A 15,003-nucleotide genomic window follows, 5' to 3' on the forward strand; every position below is an offset into this window, starting at 1 on the left:
GTAGTTTACCGATGCAGACCAGAAGTATGATTCAGCTGCACAGTGTTGTCCAAAGAAGTCAAACATCTAGGTAGAGCTGCCACCAACCCCCAAAGAACTGCTCTCTTTTCACCGTATAGCTCTGACGCAATACCTTTTAATGGTAATAACCAAACCAACGTTTGACCGCAAGCTGCGTTCATCAAGTGTTACTGCACTAACTTGGAGTGCTGGTCTCTCTCCCGTCTTCCCTCCCAGATTGAGGACCTGACAGACACTGCGTTCTCCCAGCTGCACCAGCCCTGCGAGGACCAGGAGCGTTCCCGCTGGAGCTGGACGGCCAGCGCCATCGCCAAGAGGAGAGGCAGCCGGTCAGTAACACACACCAAAACATCCCCCCCCCCACGGTCTGCCCTAATCCACCCACTCACCATAGTTTTTCCAAGAAGCAGTGTGTGTGGAGGTTTTTCTATGTTTATTCATCCAGCAATCAGTCTTTTTGATGCGATCTGTAGCAGAGATGAGGTTCTGAGCTGCATATTGATTGTGATGCTCTTATCTCAGAAACTTTACATTTTTGCACTGTCGTTTCTCCCTAAAATAGCCTGATCCAGCACGTTATACTGCAGTGCAGCACAGGGAACACCTTGGCAAATAGCCTAGCTGTTAAGAGTGCTGGGCCAGGTCGCTGGTTCTCAGATCCCCGGGCGGATTAGGTGAAACATCTGCCGATGTGCCCTTGAGCAAGGCACTTGACCCTAATTGCTCCAGCGTCGCCGTGATCCCTGGCCTTGATCCCACTCTCCTAGGGTGTCTCGGCGAGTTGGGATATGCATTAAAAAAACGAATTTCCAATTCATACACTCATACAGGTTACCCACTTGTACATTAGGTGAAACAGGACAAATATAATCAGCCCCTATTTGACCTTCTAGAATCTAGATGATAGGTTTCTCTACTTAAGGCTATTCTCCTTTCTGTTCAATTGTAGTCTAGCTGTTCAATTGAAGTAATTTCTGTTCTCCATGTCAAGTTAACTCCCTCCTCCCCCCCTTCCAGTTCGTATGTCAGTGGACGGCTGGACGGTCGCACTACTCCCCTACTGAGCAGCACTAACCCCTCCACGCCGCAGCCCTCCTCTCCAGACACAGCCCACTTCCACGCCCTGCAGGACTACGGCAGCGCCGCCTCCCCCTGCTCCCCGGCCAGCCCTGACCTGCTGTCCTACCCTTACACCCCAGGGTGTTACACAGCGGGAGGGTACTCCTACACCCCTATAGGCTCCAGGGACTCCCACCGCCTGCTCTCCAACGAAGACACGCGCTGCTCCACGCCTGACGGCACCTACGAAGAACTGGTAGGCTCCCCATAGCACATACACTTCCGTACTATACACACGTTGACACACTTCAGCTGTTTAATCAGTGTGTATGCAGTCTTTGTGAATACTGTGGCAGATTGTAGAGGATATATGAGAAGACATCAGGCCTTTGGGGGATAAATGGACAGACAGACCGATAATCTTTGATAAGTGGGTGATAGCCCTGTGTTAAGTGGTGTGGTTCTTGTCCAGTCTCTGACGGGAGTTTCCTCTCTCCCTCTCCAGGTTCCCATCCCAGTACACCCGTGGGACCGGAGGAGCTTCCCCCTGGAGAGCGACCCGCCGCCGGAGCCCGAGGAGCAGCCAGGGAACACCGAGGAGCGCCCCTATAGAACCATGCGCCACATCTCCGGTTGCAAGACGGGCTCGTCCAGGTCTGAGTCCGACACCGGAGGTCCCCCCTCGCCGCTCCTTCCCCCTGACGACAGCAGCAAGCAGAAAGCCCCCTCCACCACCCTCACCACCACTCTCACCAGACCCTCCCACCGATGAACGAAGGCTCTCATTGCATAAAGGACTCTGCACTTTTTTCTTTCACAAGACTCAAAACAAGAACTACATCAACAATGGAATAATGGACTCCTGTTGTTTGATATTCAAACATCAGTCAAATTCTTTCACAGTTTTTAGTGAACATAGACAGAGACCCCCCCCCCCCCCCCCCCCCCGTCAGAAATCCGTTTTGTTCTTTTCCTGGTCACTGAAATGAATAAATATATATAAAAGTGAATGAAAAAAGGAGAGAAATTAAGCTGAATTTGTGATGAGCAGGGCATAGAGTTGCTTCCTGTTTCTGGGCCAATGGGCTGAGGGCTAAGCAGCAACTCAGGCAGTGTGTGTACCTTTGTAGCTTTCTGTTCCCCGCCCCATGTCAGTTTAAAATGGAGTGAGTAAAACAAAAAACAGCAATGCCTTGTTGTCATAGCTTGTTATGTTGTGTCCCCTTGAATCAACATAATAATATTTGTCCCTCCCCAGAGCATCGGCGTGAACCTGAAATGTTCCTTTAAGCACTTGTTCCACAGAGCTATTTTCCTTGATGTCTGTCTGTGCTGTTCGTTCATCTGTTTGTCTGCATTGGTGTAGTTGTTTTATACATATAGGTTTAATAAGATATTTCCTTTCAACCCCGTCACATAGACTGATGGAACAAGTGGTTGCGGGCGGTGTATAAAATCATTTTAGCACGGCAAGTAACACCACCCTCGATATGATATCGAACAAACCAAAGTGAAACGTTAACTAATATAACGACAGAAGAAGAAAAAACGCATCACCTGTCCTACATAGGAATGATCCTATAGAAATGGAGGGAGGTGATATGAGTGTTCAACTGTGTGCATATTGGATTTCTGTCTTCGTTTTCTTTGTGGTGTGCTTGCGGTTATTTCACGCTTTTCTGATTTGGTTTGGAGAATGTGCAAGAAATTACTAAAGCGTGCAGTCAGGTTCCAATTACAAAGAAAGCTCCTATGTTTTTGAATGTAGTATTTTGACTTTATCTTGAATCAAGGCCCTTCATTATTCGCTCTATTTTACATTTCTGTACCCTAGCTATTGACACAGGTTGGCGTAGTTCACATCCGGTGCAATGTTTCCAGCTTGTAATGCATAATTGCCATGCAATTTGCATGTCACTTGGTATAATAAAAAAAGAACATGAGACAAATTAGGGAAAAATATGTAAATGTACATAATTAATCTCGTGCCTGTGTCACTGTTTTTGGAATTGCACAAGGCAGATAATGTCAGTGTACCTGTTGGATTGTCAATGCAGTTCCACAATTGGATTAAAATCACTCAAGCTCCGAGTCTTATTGGGTGTTCAAATGTCAAATGCTTTTCATGTAACAATGCAAAAGAAAACTCCAAGTTTGGGTTGTTCATTAGAGCAGACAAATGGAAAATGTTGTGTAATGGTTAAAAAAAAGTGCACAAGTCCAGGTAGTCCTTGCCTGTTATATTCCGTTTGGTGCATACTGAACACCCAGATCTGCCCAGTCAGCTGCCCTAGTTCCCAGCACCCCCTGCTGTGTCCCTCCCAGCAGATGAAGTGGAGCATTGTACAGAAAGCCTCTCGACTAATCGCTCCATCTAAAAAGGCTTTTTATGTTTGAGTCACTAAGTCAGAAGGCTGTGGCCATCACACACAGGAGGCTATGTAGGGATTTATCAGTTGTGGAGTCACTTTGACCATTTCACCAAACCTCCCCGCCGCCTGGCCGTTTCTACTTGGTAAGTCTGATTCATGCTCTGCCCCAGCAGTTAAAACCACATGTTAGCCCCAACCAATGCCCTGCTCTTGTTCCAATTACTGCTAGTTTGGAATCATGTCATGTTTGAGTGTGGGGGGAAAATCCTTCAGATCACTGTTCAGTTGAGCCTTTATTTTTGTCTTCACCCGCTTCCTTCATTCTGCTGTCTGTCATTGCGAGGAGGTAACGTGAGGTCTTCACTGGTGAATCCTTTGAATCATTCTCCCAGAGTCTGTCCCCTTGATCGGTCCAGACAGACCAAAAGACAAACCTGACTCAATTTCTAGGGACCATCGATGCATGTCCCTATCCTTTTCTCCTCACAGAAGTCCCCGTCATGAATCATGATCAACTATGGTTTGTCTGCGAGTGGGGTTCAGAGGACCCACCAGAAACTGTTTCGATGTACAAGAAGGTTTGACTAGCGTTAAACAGATATTGTATTGTCTGGGCTATTTTCATACTTTCCAACGTGGTGTATGGGGGTGGGTGAGTCTGGTATATCCTTTAGCATGTAATAGTTTGTACAAAAAGTATATTTTGTAAATAACTTAACTGTTTGACGTTCAGGCTGTAGCTGTCCTGATTGTATAGGGAGAAGACACGACAAGTACAAAATATTAAACACTTTTCTTTATGCAGAGGCAAAAAAGAAAGTGTATGATTGACGAATCCGACGGGCAGGCAGCGTTTGTGCTTCTCAAAATAAAAGTGAATTATATTGTATCAACTGTGTCCTTGTGTTCCCTATCTTGTATATTCTACATGTGGAAAGCCCTCGCATATTTCACAAACAAGGTAAGTTTGACAGGAAATACCCTTGTCATTCTTTGAAACACCATCACTCCTTAGTGTCTTCATAAATGTAATGGAAAGAAGAAACCTTTAACATTGCTGTTCCATTACTGACTTTATTTCCTAATCCACGTTTACAGCAACAAGTTATCAGTGTAAACCAAATATTAATAAAATGCACATCACAATAAGGACAATCACGACTGTCAAGATAAAACTGCAAACTCAGCAGAGAAGGAGAAACAAAAAACGGGACATGAGAGCATGGAGAGAGAAGCTAGATAAAAAGGGAGCAATGATACAAGTTAAGAGGCGAAAAGTAATTTACTACACTGAAAAGCCTCAAATTACCCTGTCTTTTCCACATTCTTTTCTTTCCCTTAAGTTAAAATGACATTAAGTCCTAGGCCTACAACATCCTTTGCACCAACTTTCTCCCCCTCTTGTCACGAAATATTTAACTACAGTACAATTATCAGTTTGCTTAAAATGTCAGTCATTTTAAGAAAACGTTTAATGAATTATAAACTTGAGGTTATGCTGTCCTTTCAGAATAGTAAACCACTCCTTCAGATTCACTTACTGTATGTGGTTCTAAAACTAGAAGAGTGATATGACATTTCAAATTTCAGCTTCGAAATAACTCATTTGGGAAAAACAGCCTTACACTTTTGCGTAACATCATTCACCACACAAAGTGCATAGGGTTGTTTTATGGTACCCTTTCTAGAATACTCTAAAACAGTCTAAAAGTTTATGTGGACTAACGTGAATATCAGTCTTAGTATCCCTACTTATATGTACAAATATACCTCAATTTCCTTGTACCCCTGCACATCGACTCGGTACTGGTACCCTGTGTATATAGCCAAGTTATCGTTACTCATTGTGTGTTCATTCCTTATTATTTTTCTCTGCATTGTTGGGAAGTGCTCATAAGTAAGCGTTTCATGGATAGCGGCGGCGTCTCTGTCATGTTCTGATTTTAGTATTTTGGGGCTAATATGCAAACATGTCTTACCTTGAATAGATTTGTTCAATCGTAACAATTAATATAATCCGCTTAACACACTTTATATATGTTCAGCACAGTACATATTGTTCATGTTGACCATGAGGAATGAGGAGAGCTAGCCAGTTATCATTGCCACACATTTAGTAGTGGTCAACTTGAGAACTTCAGTGTAAAAACTACCTTGCAAAAACAAGAATGCATCGTGAGGGTCGGAAGTTTAAAAAAAAAATTTAAAAAAAAACAGGGGGTGTCAGCAGGTGCATCTACAAGCATTCGTAAATATCAGTTTAATATGTCTTACATCCACAGAATAGGGCTACTAGTAGGAAAGAAAGTGCGCAAGATAAGTTTTGATCTACTAAAAAAAAATGGTGCTCGATCATTGCGAAGAAATATTTACTTTAGTTAAAATTCGCTACGTAAGTGGTGCGCTGTGGGTAGGTAGAGGATGATCATTTGATCATCTATGACAAGAGAGAGGGAGTGTGCAAGTGCACACTTTGGGAGTAGGGTAGAGATTTGGAGCGCAACCTGTCAGGCTTTAGAATTTCATGCAGGGAAAATCAAGACTATTGTCTAGGCATGTGTGTTGTGGGTATGCAGTGGCATTTCTATTGCCTGGCCACTCAAACTGAATTCTTCCTCTGCTCTATCGTTCCTACATACTTCAGTCGGAGACAGCCATCATTCAAGTCGTTTGTGGTGACAATATGAGGGGTGTTGTACAAAAAAAAGTCATCAGCGATTGGGTCATCTCTAACAAATCAGAGTATCAAAGCCAATGACGAATTTTCAAAACGACCCTATACCCAGGTGTGTTCTGGCTCTGGACCAATCAGATGGTCTAGAATGGATTTCCATTCTACAAATCGGAGGGGAGTTACTCAAATCCAGACCTACTGCTGAGAAGAAACTAATGTCCATGGGCGTGAAGTTTAGCAGGAGCAAGAAGTTTGGGTAGCCAGGCAAGCATTTATTATGCATTCATTAAATACTATAATCACAATTTATAATTTATACTATAATCACAAATCACAATTATGAATGTTCCGTAATTGTACCGTTAACTATTCTGAAATGTTGACTAGATATGAGCAGTGAATTTATAAGCCATTGGTAGGCACTTTTTAACTCTGTGGCAAATTTGAGCTATGTTTATGATAAGGAATCAGTCAATATATTCCCAATAGGCATTTATACATTTCTCAAACATAGTATTGATGATACACCATCAACATACCGGCAAGTAGACTATACCATACAAACAAAAAACCCTCAACTTCAAATTAGCAATCTTATTCAATCGATTAACGTTGTAGCCCAATTACTCCATTAAATCATAATTCATTGATTACTTCATTGCTTTCAATTGCTCAGCAATGGGATCCTTGAATTGTTTTGAACAGGACATGGGCTTTAACTCCAAGTCAAATACGTTGGGTGTTTTCTCATAAATAGTTTATTTTATAATTTCACAAACGATGTCTATTTTAATCATCTCAAAGGCAGAGTCAATGTGCCTTACTTACACGCTATTCATTACATCACAGCAACTGTTTACGACAACGTTCCAATTTCAGAATCCCGTAAATAAATCTTCGCGGATTTCTCAACTGGGGAATATCGGAGTGATTTAAGCACGAAAGGGCAGCGGTCTTTTTGGCACTTGACATCGTTTGAATGGTATAGTACAGTATCACTTGAATTTAGCTGACCTTTTCTAGTTAAGAAAAGAGAGTCTTTGGCTACTTCACATTTTAAGGCCTAAATTAGCATATTCAAAACATCCACAGCGTGGCAATGCGCAATATTTTCATGCGAGCATTTGCGTTCAAATTGAGCAGCCCAATTAATTGCACTGTTTAAATGTAAAGTAAGGTAAATGTATCTTATAAGCAGGCCTGGCTGCGAATTTATGGGTATAGAATAATGTTGCTTTTCTTTCACGTATATCTTTTCATGACATGTGTCTACCTAACTATCAAGACCATAAACAGCTGTTCATTAATGGACCCCGGTCGGCAAATCCTGCGAGCGAATTTGAATTTCAAGGAAGAAGGGAGAGACTGAGTGAGGTGCTTCTTTTTCTCTTCGTTTCTCTTTTGTATCACGCGGTTGGTTCCCTTGGTAACCTACAATGCTTTTTTTCAGGGAGGGACGTGGTCGAATCACAGGCCTTGCTTGGCGAGGGAGGCGGAGACCTGGTCGGCTAGCATGGATAGCGGCGGCGTCTCTGTCATGTTCTGGCTTCCGGGGGACGACACGTTGCTGAGAAGATGGGCGGGTGAGCCGCCTGTGATGATCTCCAAGGGGACAATCTCCGCTCCGTGGTCGGTGCGGGCCTTCGCCGTCTCACGGAAACTCAATTTGTGGCTTTCAATCTGCAGGAGTGATAAATTAGGTGTGAATGGCAAGCATGGGCACCTAGTGATGAGCGAAATCTTCCATGTGTAATTATGCATCATTCGTGGATTGTATGTGTGTAAACCTTTAGGGCCAAGTTTCCCGTTAATTTAGCTTAGTCGTGTAATAAAATGTATTCTAAATGGAGAAATTCCATTAAAAATGTATTCTAGTCAAGGACTAGGCATAATCTGCATCTGGGATGAGTGGAAGTAAAATCAGAGCAAATCCAGTATTGTATTTTCTATGTGATGACATCATAATGTAGTATGGCAAACAGAGGATGTGCATATCACTGAACACATTACCAGTGATGCTGTTGTTTGAAAGGCTCTTGACTTTGTGTTAATGCCCTCTTGTGGTTAAATATATACAAATCTCCCTCTTGATAGTGTGTGGAGTCCTATGGACATGCTGTGTGGGTGGGTGCGTGTTTTTAATGGGGGAATTTAGGCCTTCATTTCAAGGATGAGTATCTATGTTGTGGCTGCATCCATCCAATTGATTGGACAATTTTGACGACTTTGGTCTGAAGTAAGACGTTGTGTACTTACTGGAGACTTCTAGCTTTACCAGGACGCCCCCTCGATTGGGCTGTGTTCAGAACGGGGTGATTGAGGGGGCTCAGTGGAGAGGCCAGTAGGGCTGGGGCTAGGACCTTCCCCATTTAGGGAGGTGTCTCCTCCAGAAACCCCCTCAGCTTCCTTCTCCTCCTCTCTCTATTTATGGATACCATATCCAGTTTGGATGGAAAACATGCGTTGGGGTTAAACAAAATAAATGAAACATAACAAACGAATGAAACAAAATAAATCTAAATTAATGTATGTATGTAATGTTGAAGTCAGAAGTTTACTTACCTTAGCCAAATACATTTAAACTCAGTTTTTCACAATTCCTGACATTTAATCCTAGTAGAAATTCCCTGTCATAGGTCAGATAGGATCACCACTTTATTTTAAGAATGTGAAATGTCAGAATAATAGTAGAGAGAATGATTTATTTCAGCTTTTATTTCTTTCATCACATTCCCAGTGGGTCAGAAATTAATATACACTCAATTAGTATTTGGTAGCATTGCCTTTAAATTGTTTAACTTGGGTCAAACATTTTGGGTAACCTTCCACAAGCTTCCCACAATAAGTTGGGTGAATTTTGGCCCATTCCTCCTGACAGAGCTGGTGTAACTGAGTCAGGTTTGTAGGCCTCCTTGCTCGCACACGCTTTTTCAGTTCCGCCCACAAATGTTCTATAGGATTGAGGCCAGGGCTTTGTGATGGCCAATCCAATACCTTGACTGTGTTGTCCTTAAGCAATTTTGCCACAACTTTGGAAGTATGTTTGGGGTCATTGTCCATTTGGAAGACCCATTTGCAACCAAGCTTTAACTTCCTGTCTGTCTTGAGATGTTGCTTCAATATATTCACATCATTTTCCTGCCTCATGATGCCATCTATTTTGTGAAGTGCACCAGTCTCTCATGCAGCAAAGCACCCCCACAACATGATGCTGCCACCCCCGTGCTTTACGGTTGGGATGGTGTTCTTCGGCTTGCAAGACTCCCCCTTTTTCCTCCAAACATAATGATGGTCATTATGGCCAAACAGTTCTATTTTTGTTTCATCAGACCAGAGGACATTTCTCCAAAAAGTACGATCTTTGTCCCCATGTGCAGTTGCAAACCGTAGGCTGGCTTTTTTATGGCGGTTTTTGAGCAGTGGCCTCTTCCTTGCTGAGCGGCCTTTCAGGTTATGTCGATATAGGACTCGTTTTACTGTGGATATAGATACTTCTGTACCTGTTTCCTCCAGCATCTTCACAAGGTCCTTTGCTGTTTGGAGGAAAAAGGGTGAGTCTTGCAAGCCGAAGAAAATCATCCCAACCGTGAAGCACGGGGGTGGCAGCATCATGTTGTGGGGGTGCTTTGCTGCAGGAGAGACTGGTCTACTTCACAAAATAGATGGCATCATGAGGCAGGAAAATTATGTGGATATATTGAAGCAACATCTCAGGACATCAGACAGGAAGTTAAAGCTTGGTTGCTAATGGGTCTTCCAAATGGACAAATGCCTCAAGCATACTTCCAAAGTTGTGGCAAAATGGCTCAAGGACAACACAGTCAAGGTATTGGAGTGGCCATCACAAAGACCTGACCTCAAACTTATAGAAAATTTGTGGGCAGAACTGAAAAAGCGTGTCTGAGCAAGGAGGCCTACAAACCTGACTCAGTTACACCAGCTCTGTCAGGAGGAATGGGCCAAAATTCACCCAACTTATTGTGGGAAGCTTGTGGAAGGCTACCCGAAATGTTTGACCCAAGTTAAACAATTTAAAGGCAATGCTACCAAATACTAATTGAGTGTATGTAAACTTCTGACCCACTGGGAATGTGATGAAAGAAATAAAAGCTGAAATAAATCATTCTCTCCACTATTATTCTGACATTTCACATTCTTAAAATAAAGTGGTGATCCTAACTGGCCTAAAACAGGGAATTTTTACTAGGATTAAATGTCAGGAATTGTGAAAAACTGAGTTTACATTTATTTGGCTAAGGTGTAAGTAAACTTCCGACTTCGACTATATATATATATATATAAATATATGAGAATGAGAGAGAGAGAGAATGAGAGAGAGAATGAGAGAGAGAATGAGAGAGAGAATGAGAGAGAGAGAGAGAGAGAGAGAGAGAGAGAGAGAGAGAGAGAGAGAGAGAGAGAGAGAGAGAGAGAGAGAGAGAGAGAGAGAGAGAGAGAGAGAGAGAGAGAGAGAGAGAGAGAGAGAGAGAGAGAGAGAAGAATAAAAACGAAATACATGCAAGTTGTTTAAAAACTAAAAAGAAAAATTGTAGTTGAATGAGCTTGAATGAGCTGAGTAAGAGATTGGTCTGCAGTGCCAACTTGTTATCAGAGAGAGAGAGAGGTAGTCTGAGTATCAGTGTCTTTAGCTAACATTCCACTCCTTGACACTCTGCCATTGCCAAAGAGACTGGCCTTTCGGCAATCTCATCATTCAAATATGCGCTAGATTTATGGCGGAGTTGCTCATTAGTTGTTGGAAGTAACAATATTTTCCATGAGAACATGGGGATCCTCCAAAATATAATTTAATAACAAAATCAAAAATGTAGCTGTTAGTTAGGCAAGTTGTTGTATTTTGAGGCTTAAAATCTATTTTGTGGTTGGAATTGCAGTATTTAGTTTGAGAATTTAGACATGAGCTAGCAACTTTTGACTGACTAGTTTCGTCTGGACAAATGGTTGCTCAGCAACCGGATACCAATGTGTTCCAATAATGTCTATCTGCAGACTGCGGTTACTACATGCCACGCCCACTGCCATTGCGGCTGCTAACGCTGTCTCTGGCACACACTCCAGCACAGTAGGTGGCGGTAATGCACCAACGTTGGATGCCAACCGCCGAAAACCCCCACCTAAGAAGGGGGCCGGTACACAGTGTCCTTCGACCCCGCCTGCCGGGCACTGCTTTCCTCCAGTTCTGTTAACGATATGGCGAGGGAAGTAGCTAGCTAGCTGACTAGAACACCGGTACAGTGTCATTCTCCCCCGCTTGCCAAGCACTACCGGGTAGTGATTATCCTCACCATAATGTTAAAATAACTGCTGGTTGGCATCCAATAAATGTTGCATTACCGCCACCTACTAGACTGGGGTATAACTCCCTTATACTCAGCAGAATCATTTTTTTTTCTCAATAAAATAAAAATAATAATACAAAAATGACAACAAATACCCTACCATCTAACACAACACTCACATTTTGTTTTATAAATACCATACTCCACTATTTAAATCTATTTAGTCCTACTTCAGGCCAACAGCCTGAAAGGATGGGACACCACCACTTAACACACCCTGTCACTCTTCTGATGTCAAGTCTTGCACACCCAAATACCTCTCTGCAGCTGCCACCACAACCTCCATTTTCTGCGACTTACGTTCCATCCCAAAAATCAAATTTTACTGAAACATATCACTTGTTGATTTATTCCTCTGTACTTGTACAGATCTACTACTCACACCACTCCTCTCAGGAACCCTCCCCCATGACCCATCTTCCTCTACTTTCTTCACTGCCTCAGCAAATGACGATTTCTGCACTACTCTAACCCTGGAAACTTCAACCTTCCTCTCTCACATGGGACATTTCTGATCCCCAGCCCGATGGGCACCCCTACAATTAACACATACCACTACCTTCCCCAATGCTACACATTCCTTTGTCTCATGCCCTTCTGCACACTTCTCACATCTACAAACCTCCCTCCTACACACTGCTGCCACATGCCCATGAGCTTGACACCTGTAACAACGTAATGTAGTCAGCACAAAAGCTTATGCAGGATAACTTTTATATATCCTAACATCACTTTGTCGGGCAAAGACTCAACATCAAAACTAAAAAAGAACAGACAATGACTCTTCTGTTTCTCCACACGCCCCCCCGTCTGAGTCGCACCAAACGACGAGCATCACAAACACCGGGAAATCACTCCTTTCAATGGCGCCCTTTTCTTGAGAGCAAAACAATTCACATCTCTTGCCCCCATGAGTAAAACACGGAGCGCCTGCTCCCTCTGACCAGAAGAAACACAATCATTACAAGACCACTTCTGGTTACCGTCACCGATTCCACAGCACCCAACTCTGTTTTCACCCACCCTGAAGCCTCAAATGGATCAGCCAAAAAGGCACGGGTCCACTTTATCCAAAAACTTCACTCCTACTGTCACAGACTCCTCTTTATCCTGACCCTCGGTGCAAGCCTGGGCTCCGAGGACTTCACCACACCTACCACCTCCGATACTTCGCCCTCATTCACTTCCATTTCTCCTCCTGTCTTCAGCTCACTCTGCTTACACTTTCTAACTTTCTTCTTTAACCAACCATCTCCTTTTTTCCCCCACCATTTTTAAACGACTCAAGATCACCCTCTTGCTCCCTCTCTCTCTCTTAGACCTCCTCTGCCCCTCCTTTTCCCTCCATTCCTCCTCCATATTCCAAGTATCTCCTTATGATAATACTGCACTTCTCCTGACATACGTCTTGTTCTTGCCTTGTCAAGGGACGCCATTTATCCGGCTGTCATAATCGCCGTACAATCAGCACGAACCCCTCGGGATGTAGCGCTCAACAGTTCATCCCACTTGTAAAGCAGCTGCTTAGTCTTGATGTTCTTCTTCGTCAATAGCTACCGCGACGCTTTTCCATTTCAAACAAGCTCGTTCCTCTCAACTGCCGGTCTCCTAGCTAGCTAGCAGCCTTAATGGCAGTGGGCGTGACATGTAGTAAGTGGGGTGTTGTGGGCGTGGCATGTAGTGGGCGTGGCATGTAGTGCGCGGTCTGCAGGTAGACCCTACTCACGTGTTCTGTGGAGAGAAAAAAAGTTAAAATATTTGCACAACAGTTGTGATTGGAGGATAGCTCTAAGGGTGAACGAATCAGGATCAAATCCTCCGTTCTCCTCGAGCTCATTAATGATAGAATGATCATATTTGAAGATGGCAGGAAGGCCACTCTCTTTGGCACATGACATGGAGTGGATTAGCTAAAGAGACTGGTACACAGGCTAAATGAGAAGAGGTGCTGCCACCCAAACATGCTGGGAAAAGAGAAGAGGAAGGAGAGCAGGAGAATGGGTCGCCAGAGTTGAGAAAATATAAATCTCTTGCTATACTCTTAATAATTAAAATATTGAGCATCTCATTTGGTTCTGGGTGCCAAGATTAGGGAAAATACTACCTCAGTTTTTTACTGTATAGACTTTAAAATTGGCCTTTGTGTACTATGTGAGGTTGAGGTTTTTTTAACAGGGATCAGTTACCTTGAGGGAAGTCTGTATTTGCAATAAAAAAATATATTTATGATCTATTGTTAGGCTTTATATTAAATATCGATATAAAAAAATGTGTTTGTAAATACACTTTTTGTAAGTACATAACAAACTTAGGCATATGCCTATTGGCAATGCAGAGACATAGGCGTACTTAGTAATCAATGTGACCCTGTGTTAATCGCTCTTTTGCATCACATTTTAGAAATGTTTACAAGCAAGTTTCACGGCATGCTCAGTTTGCTAAGGAAGAGTTTGCGCCAAGCGAGAGGAGTTTGATCATTTCGTTTAGATTTTCCGAGATTTGAAGACAGAGAGAGTGCAGACTCCAGGATTCGGCAGAATAATTCAGTATTTCAGAATAGAAATGAGTAATTGATTGTAATAGGTTTGTACATGTTGTTTTCTGAAAGATTGAAACGTGAAAAGTATTGTTTTGAAAGACGTGTGTGTCAATGCGGACATTAGATAGTGAGTCTGTTTGTTTACCTTCCGCCCGCCACCTCCAGCCACATGACCAACGTTGTCCATGGATCCAATCTTAGACTGAACCTTGAAGTCCATCTTCTCAGATTTGATCTCCACATTGCCTCCACCTAATCAAGACCATTGTAATGGTAAAGATTGACAAAGGGTATTTTCAACACATTTTCCTGTATTTCACATTCGTCAGGGAGCACATCAAACAATTATTTGATATATTTGCTGATATGGCCGAGTATAGACCATCTCTGTTGCACGTTTTTTCCATTTCAGTCACCAAGGTTTTATTTTGTACGTAAGTTACCTGGTTTGTGGTGAATGTTGGCCTTCGATCCACACTTTGACTGTACGTTGCTTAGGTCAATCTTTTTGTGAGTAATTTGAACCTGGATATGGCAATGGGGAGAGACAACAAAGGAGATCGTCAGACCACAGATAGAACCAGACCAGAGGAGTGGTCATTGTTGGGCGCTGCGAGGAGGCAGAATACAGAATGACTCAGCATCAGTCACATGCAAGGACAAGGACACCGCCATGAACGGCTTCCTGAATAGACTTGCTTCTGGCATTGTCCTTAATACATGTTGGTTGGAAAAGGGAAAGAGGGATTATTCGATTGCACCCACACATGAGAAATTCCTTAAAAAATGAAAAGATAGCTGGAATATTTCCGTGAATTCAGTATTCAGTATATTTCCGTGAACTCTCATAAAATCACCCCATCCGTGATTTAAAACAAGTCTACACAACAATCTAGACTAAATCAAATCCCCAAAGCAACCTAAGCGAAATGGGTTTACTCTCTTGAATAAAATGAAAAAATAAACAATATGCCGATT

General features: G+C 42.8%; 2 protein-coding genes across 6 annotated transcripts in view; one reads left to right on the forward strand and one right to left on the reverse strand.

The window, feature by feature from the left end:
- Positions 1-2,023, forward strand: part of LOC129832872 (KAT8 regulatory NSL complex subunit 1-like) — an 80,206-nt gene extending 78,183 nt beyond the window's left edge. Inside the window, 3 exon segments of the mRNA XM_055896954.1 lie at positions 238-350; positions 1,039-1,336; positions 1,586-2,023. Coding sequence (XP_055752929.1) covers positions 238-350; positions 1,039-1,336; positions 1,586-1,852 — 678 coding nt within the window. The 3' untranslated portion in view covers positions 1,853-2,023.
- A 2,489-nt stretch (positions 2,024-4,512) lies between these two features.
- Positions 4,513-15,003, reverse strand: part of LOC129832873 (microtubule-associated protein tau-like) — a 41,891-nt gene continuing 31,400 nt past the window's right edge. For all 5 annotated transcript variants that reach the window (XM_055896960.1, XM_055896958.1, XM_055896957.1 and 2 more), the window contains 3 exons: positions 14,469-14,550; positions 14,171-14,277; positions 4,513-7,806 (listed from right to left, as the gene is read on the reverse strand). In XM_055896960.1, the coding sequence (XP_055752935.1) occupies positions 7,594-7,806; positions 14,171-14,277; positions 14,469-14,550 (402 nt within the window). In that variant the 3' untranslated portion in view covers positions 4,513-7,593. The remainder of the gene's footprint in view (positions 7,807-14,170; positions 14,278-14,468; positions 14,551-15,003) is intronic.

Source organism: Salvelinus fontinalis, chromosome 34 (assembly GCF_029448725.1).
Source record: "Salvelinus fontinalis isolate EN_2023a chromosome 34, ASM2944872v1, whole genome shotgun sequence".
NCBI classification, from domain to species: Eukaryota; Metazoa; Chordata; class Actinopteri; order Salmoniformes; family Salmonidae; genus Salvelinus; species Salvelinus fontinalis.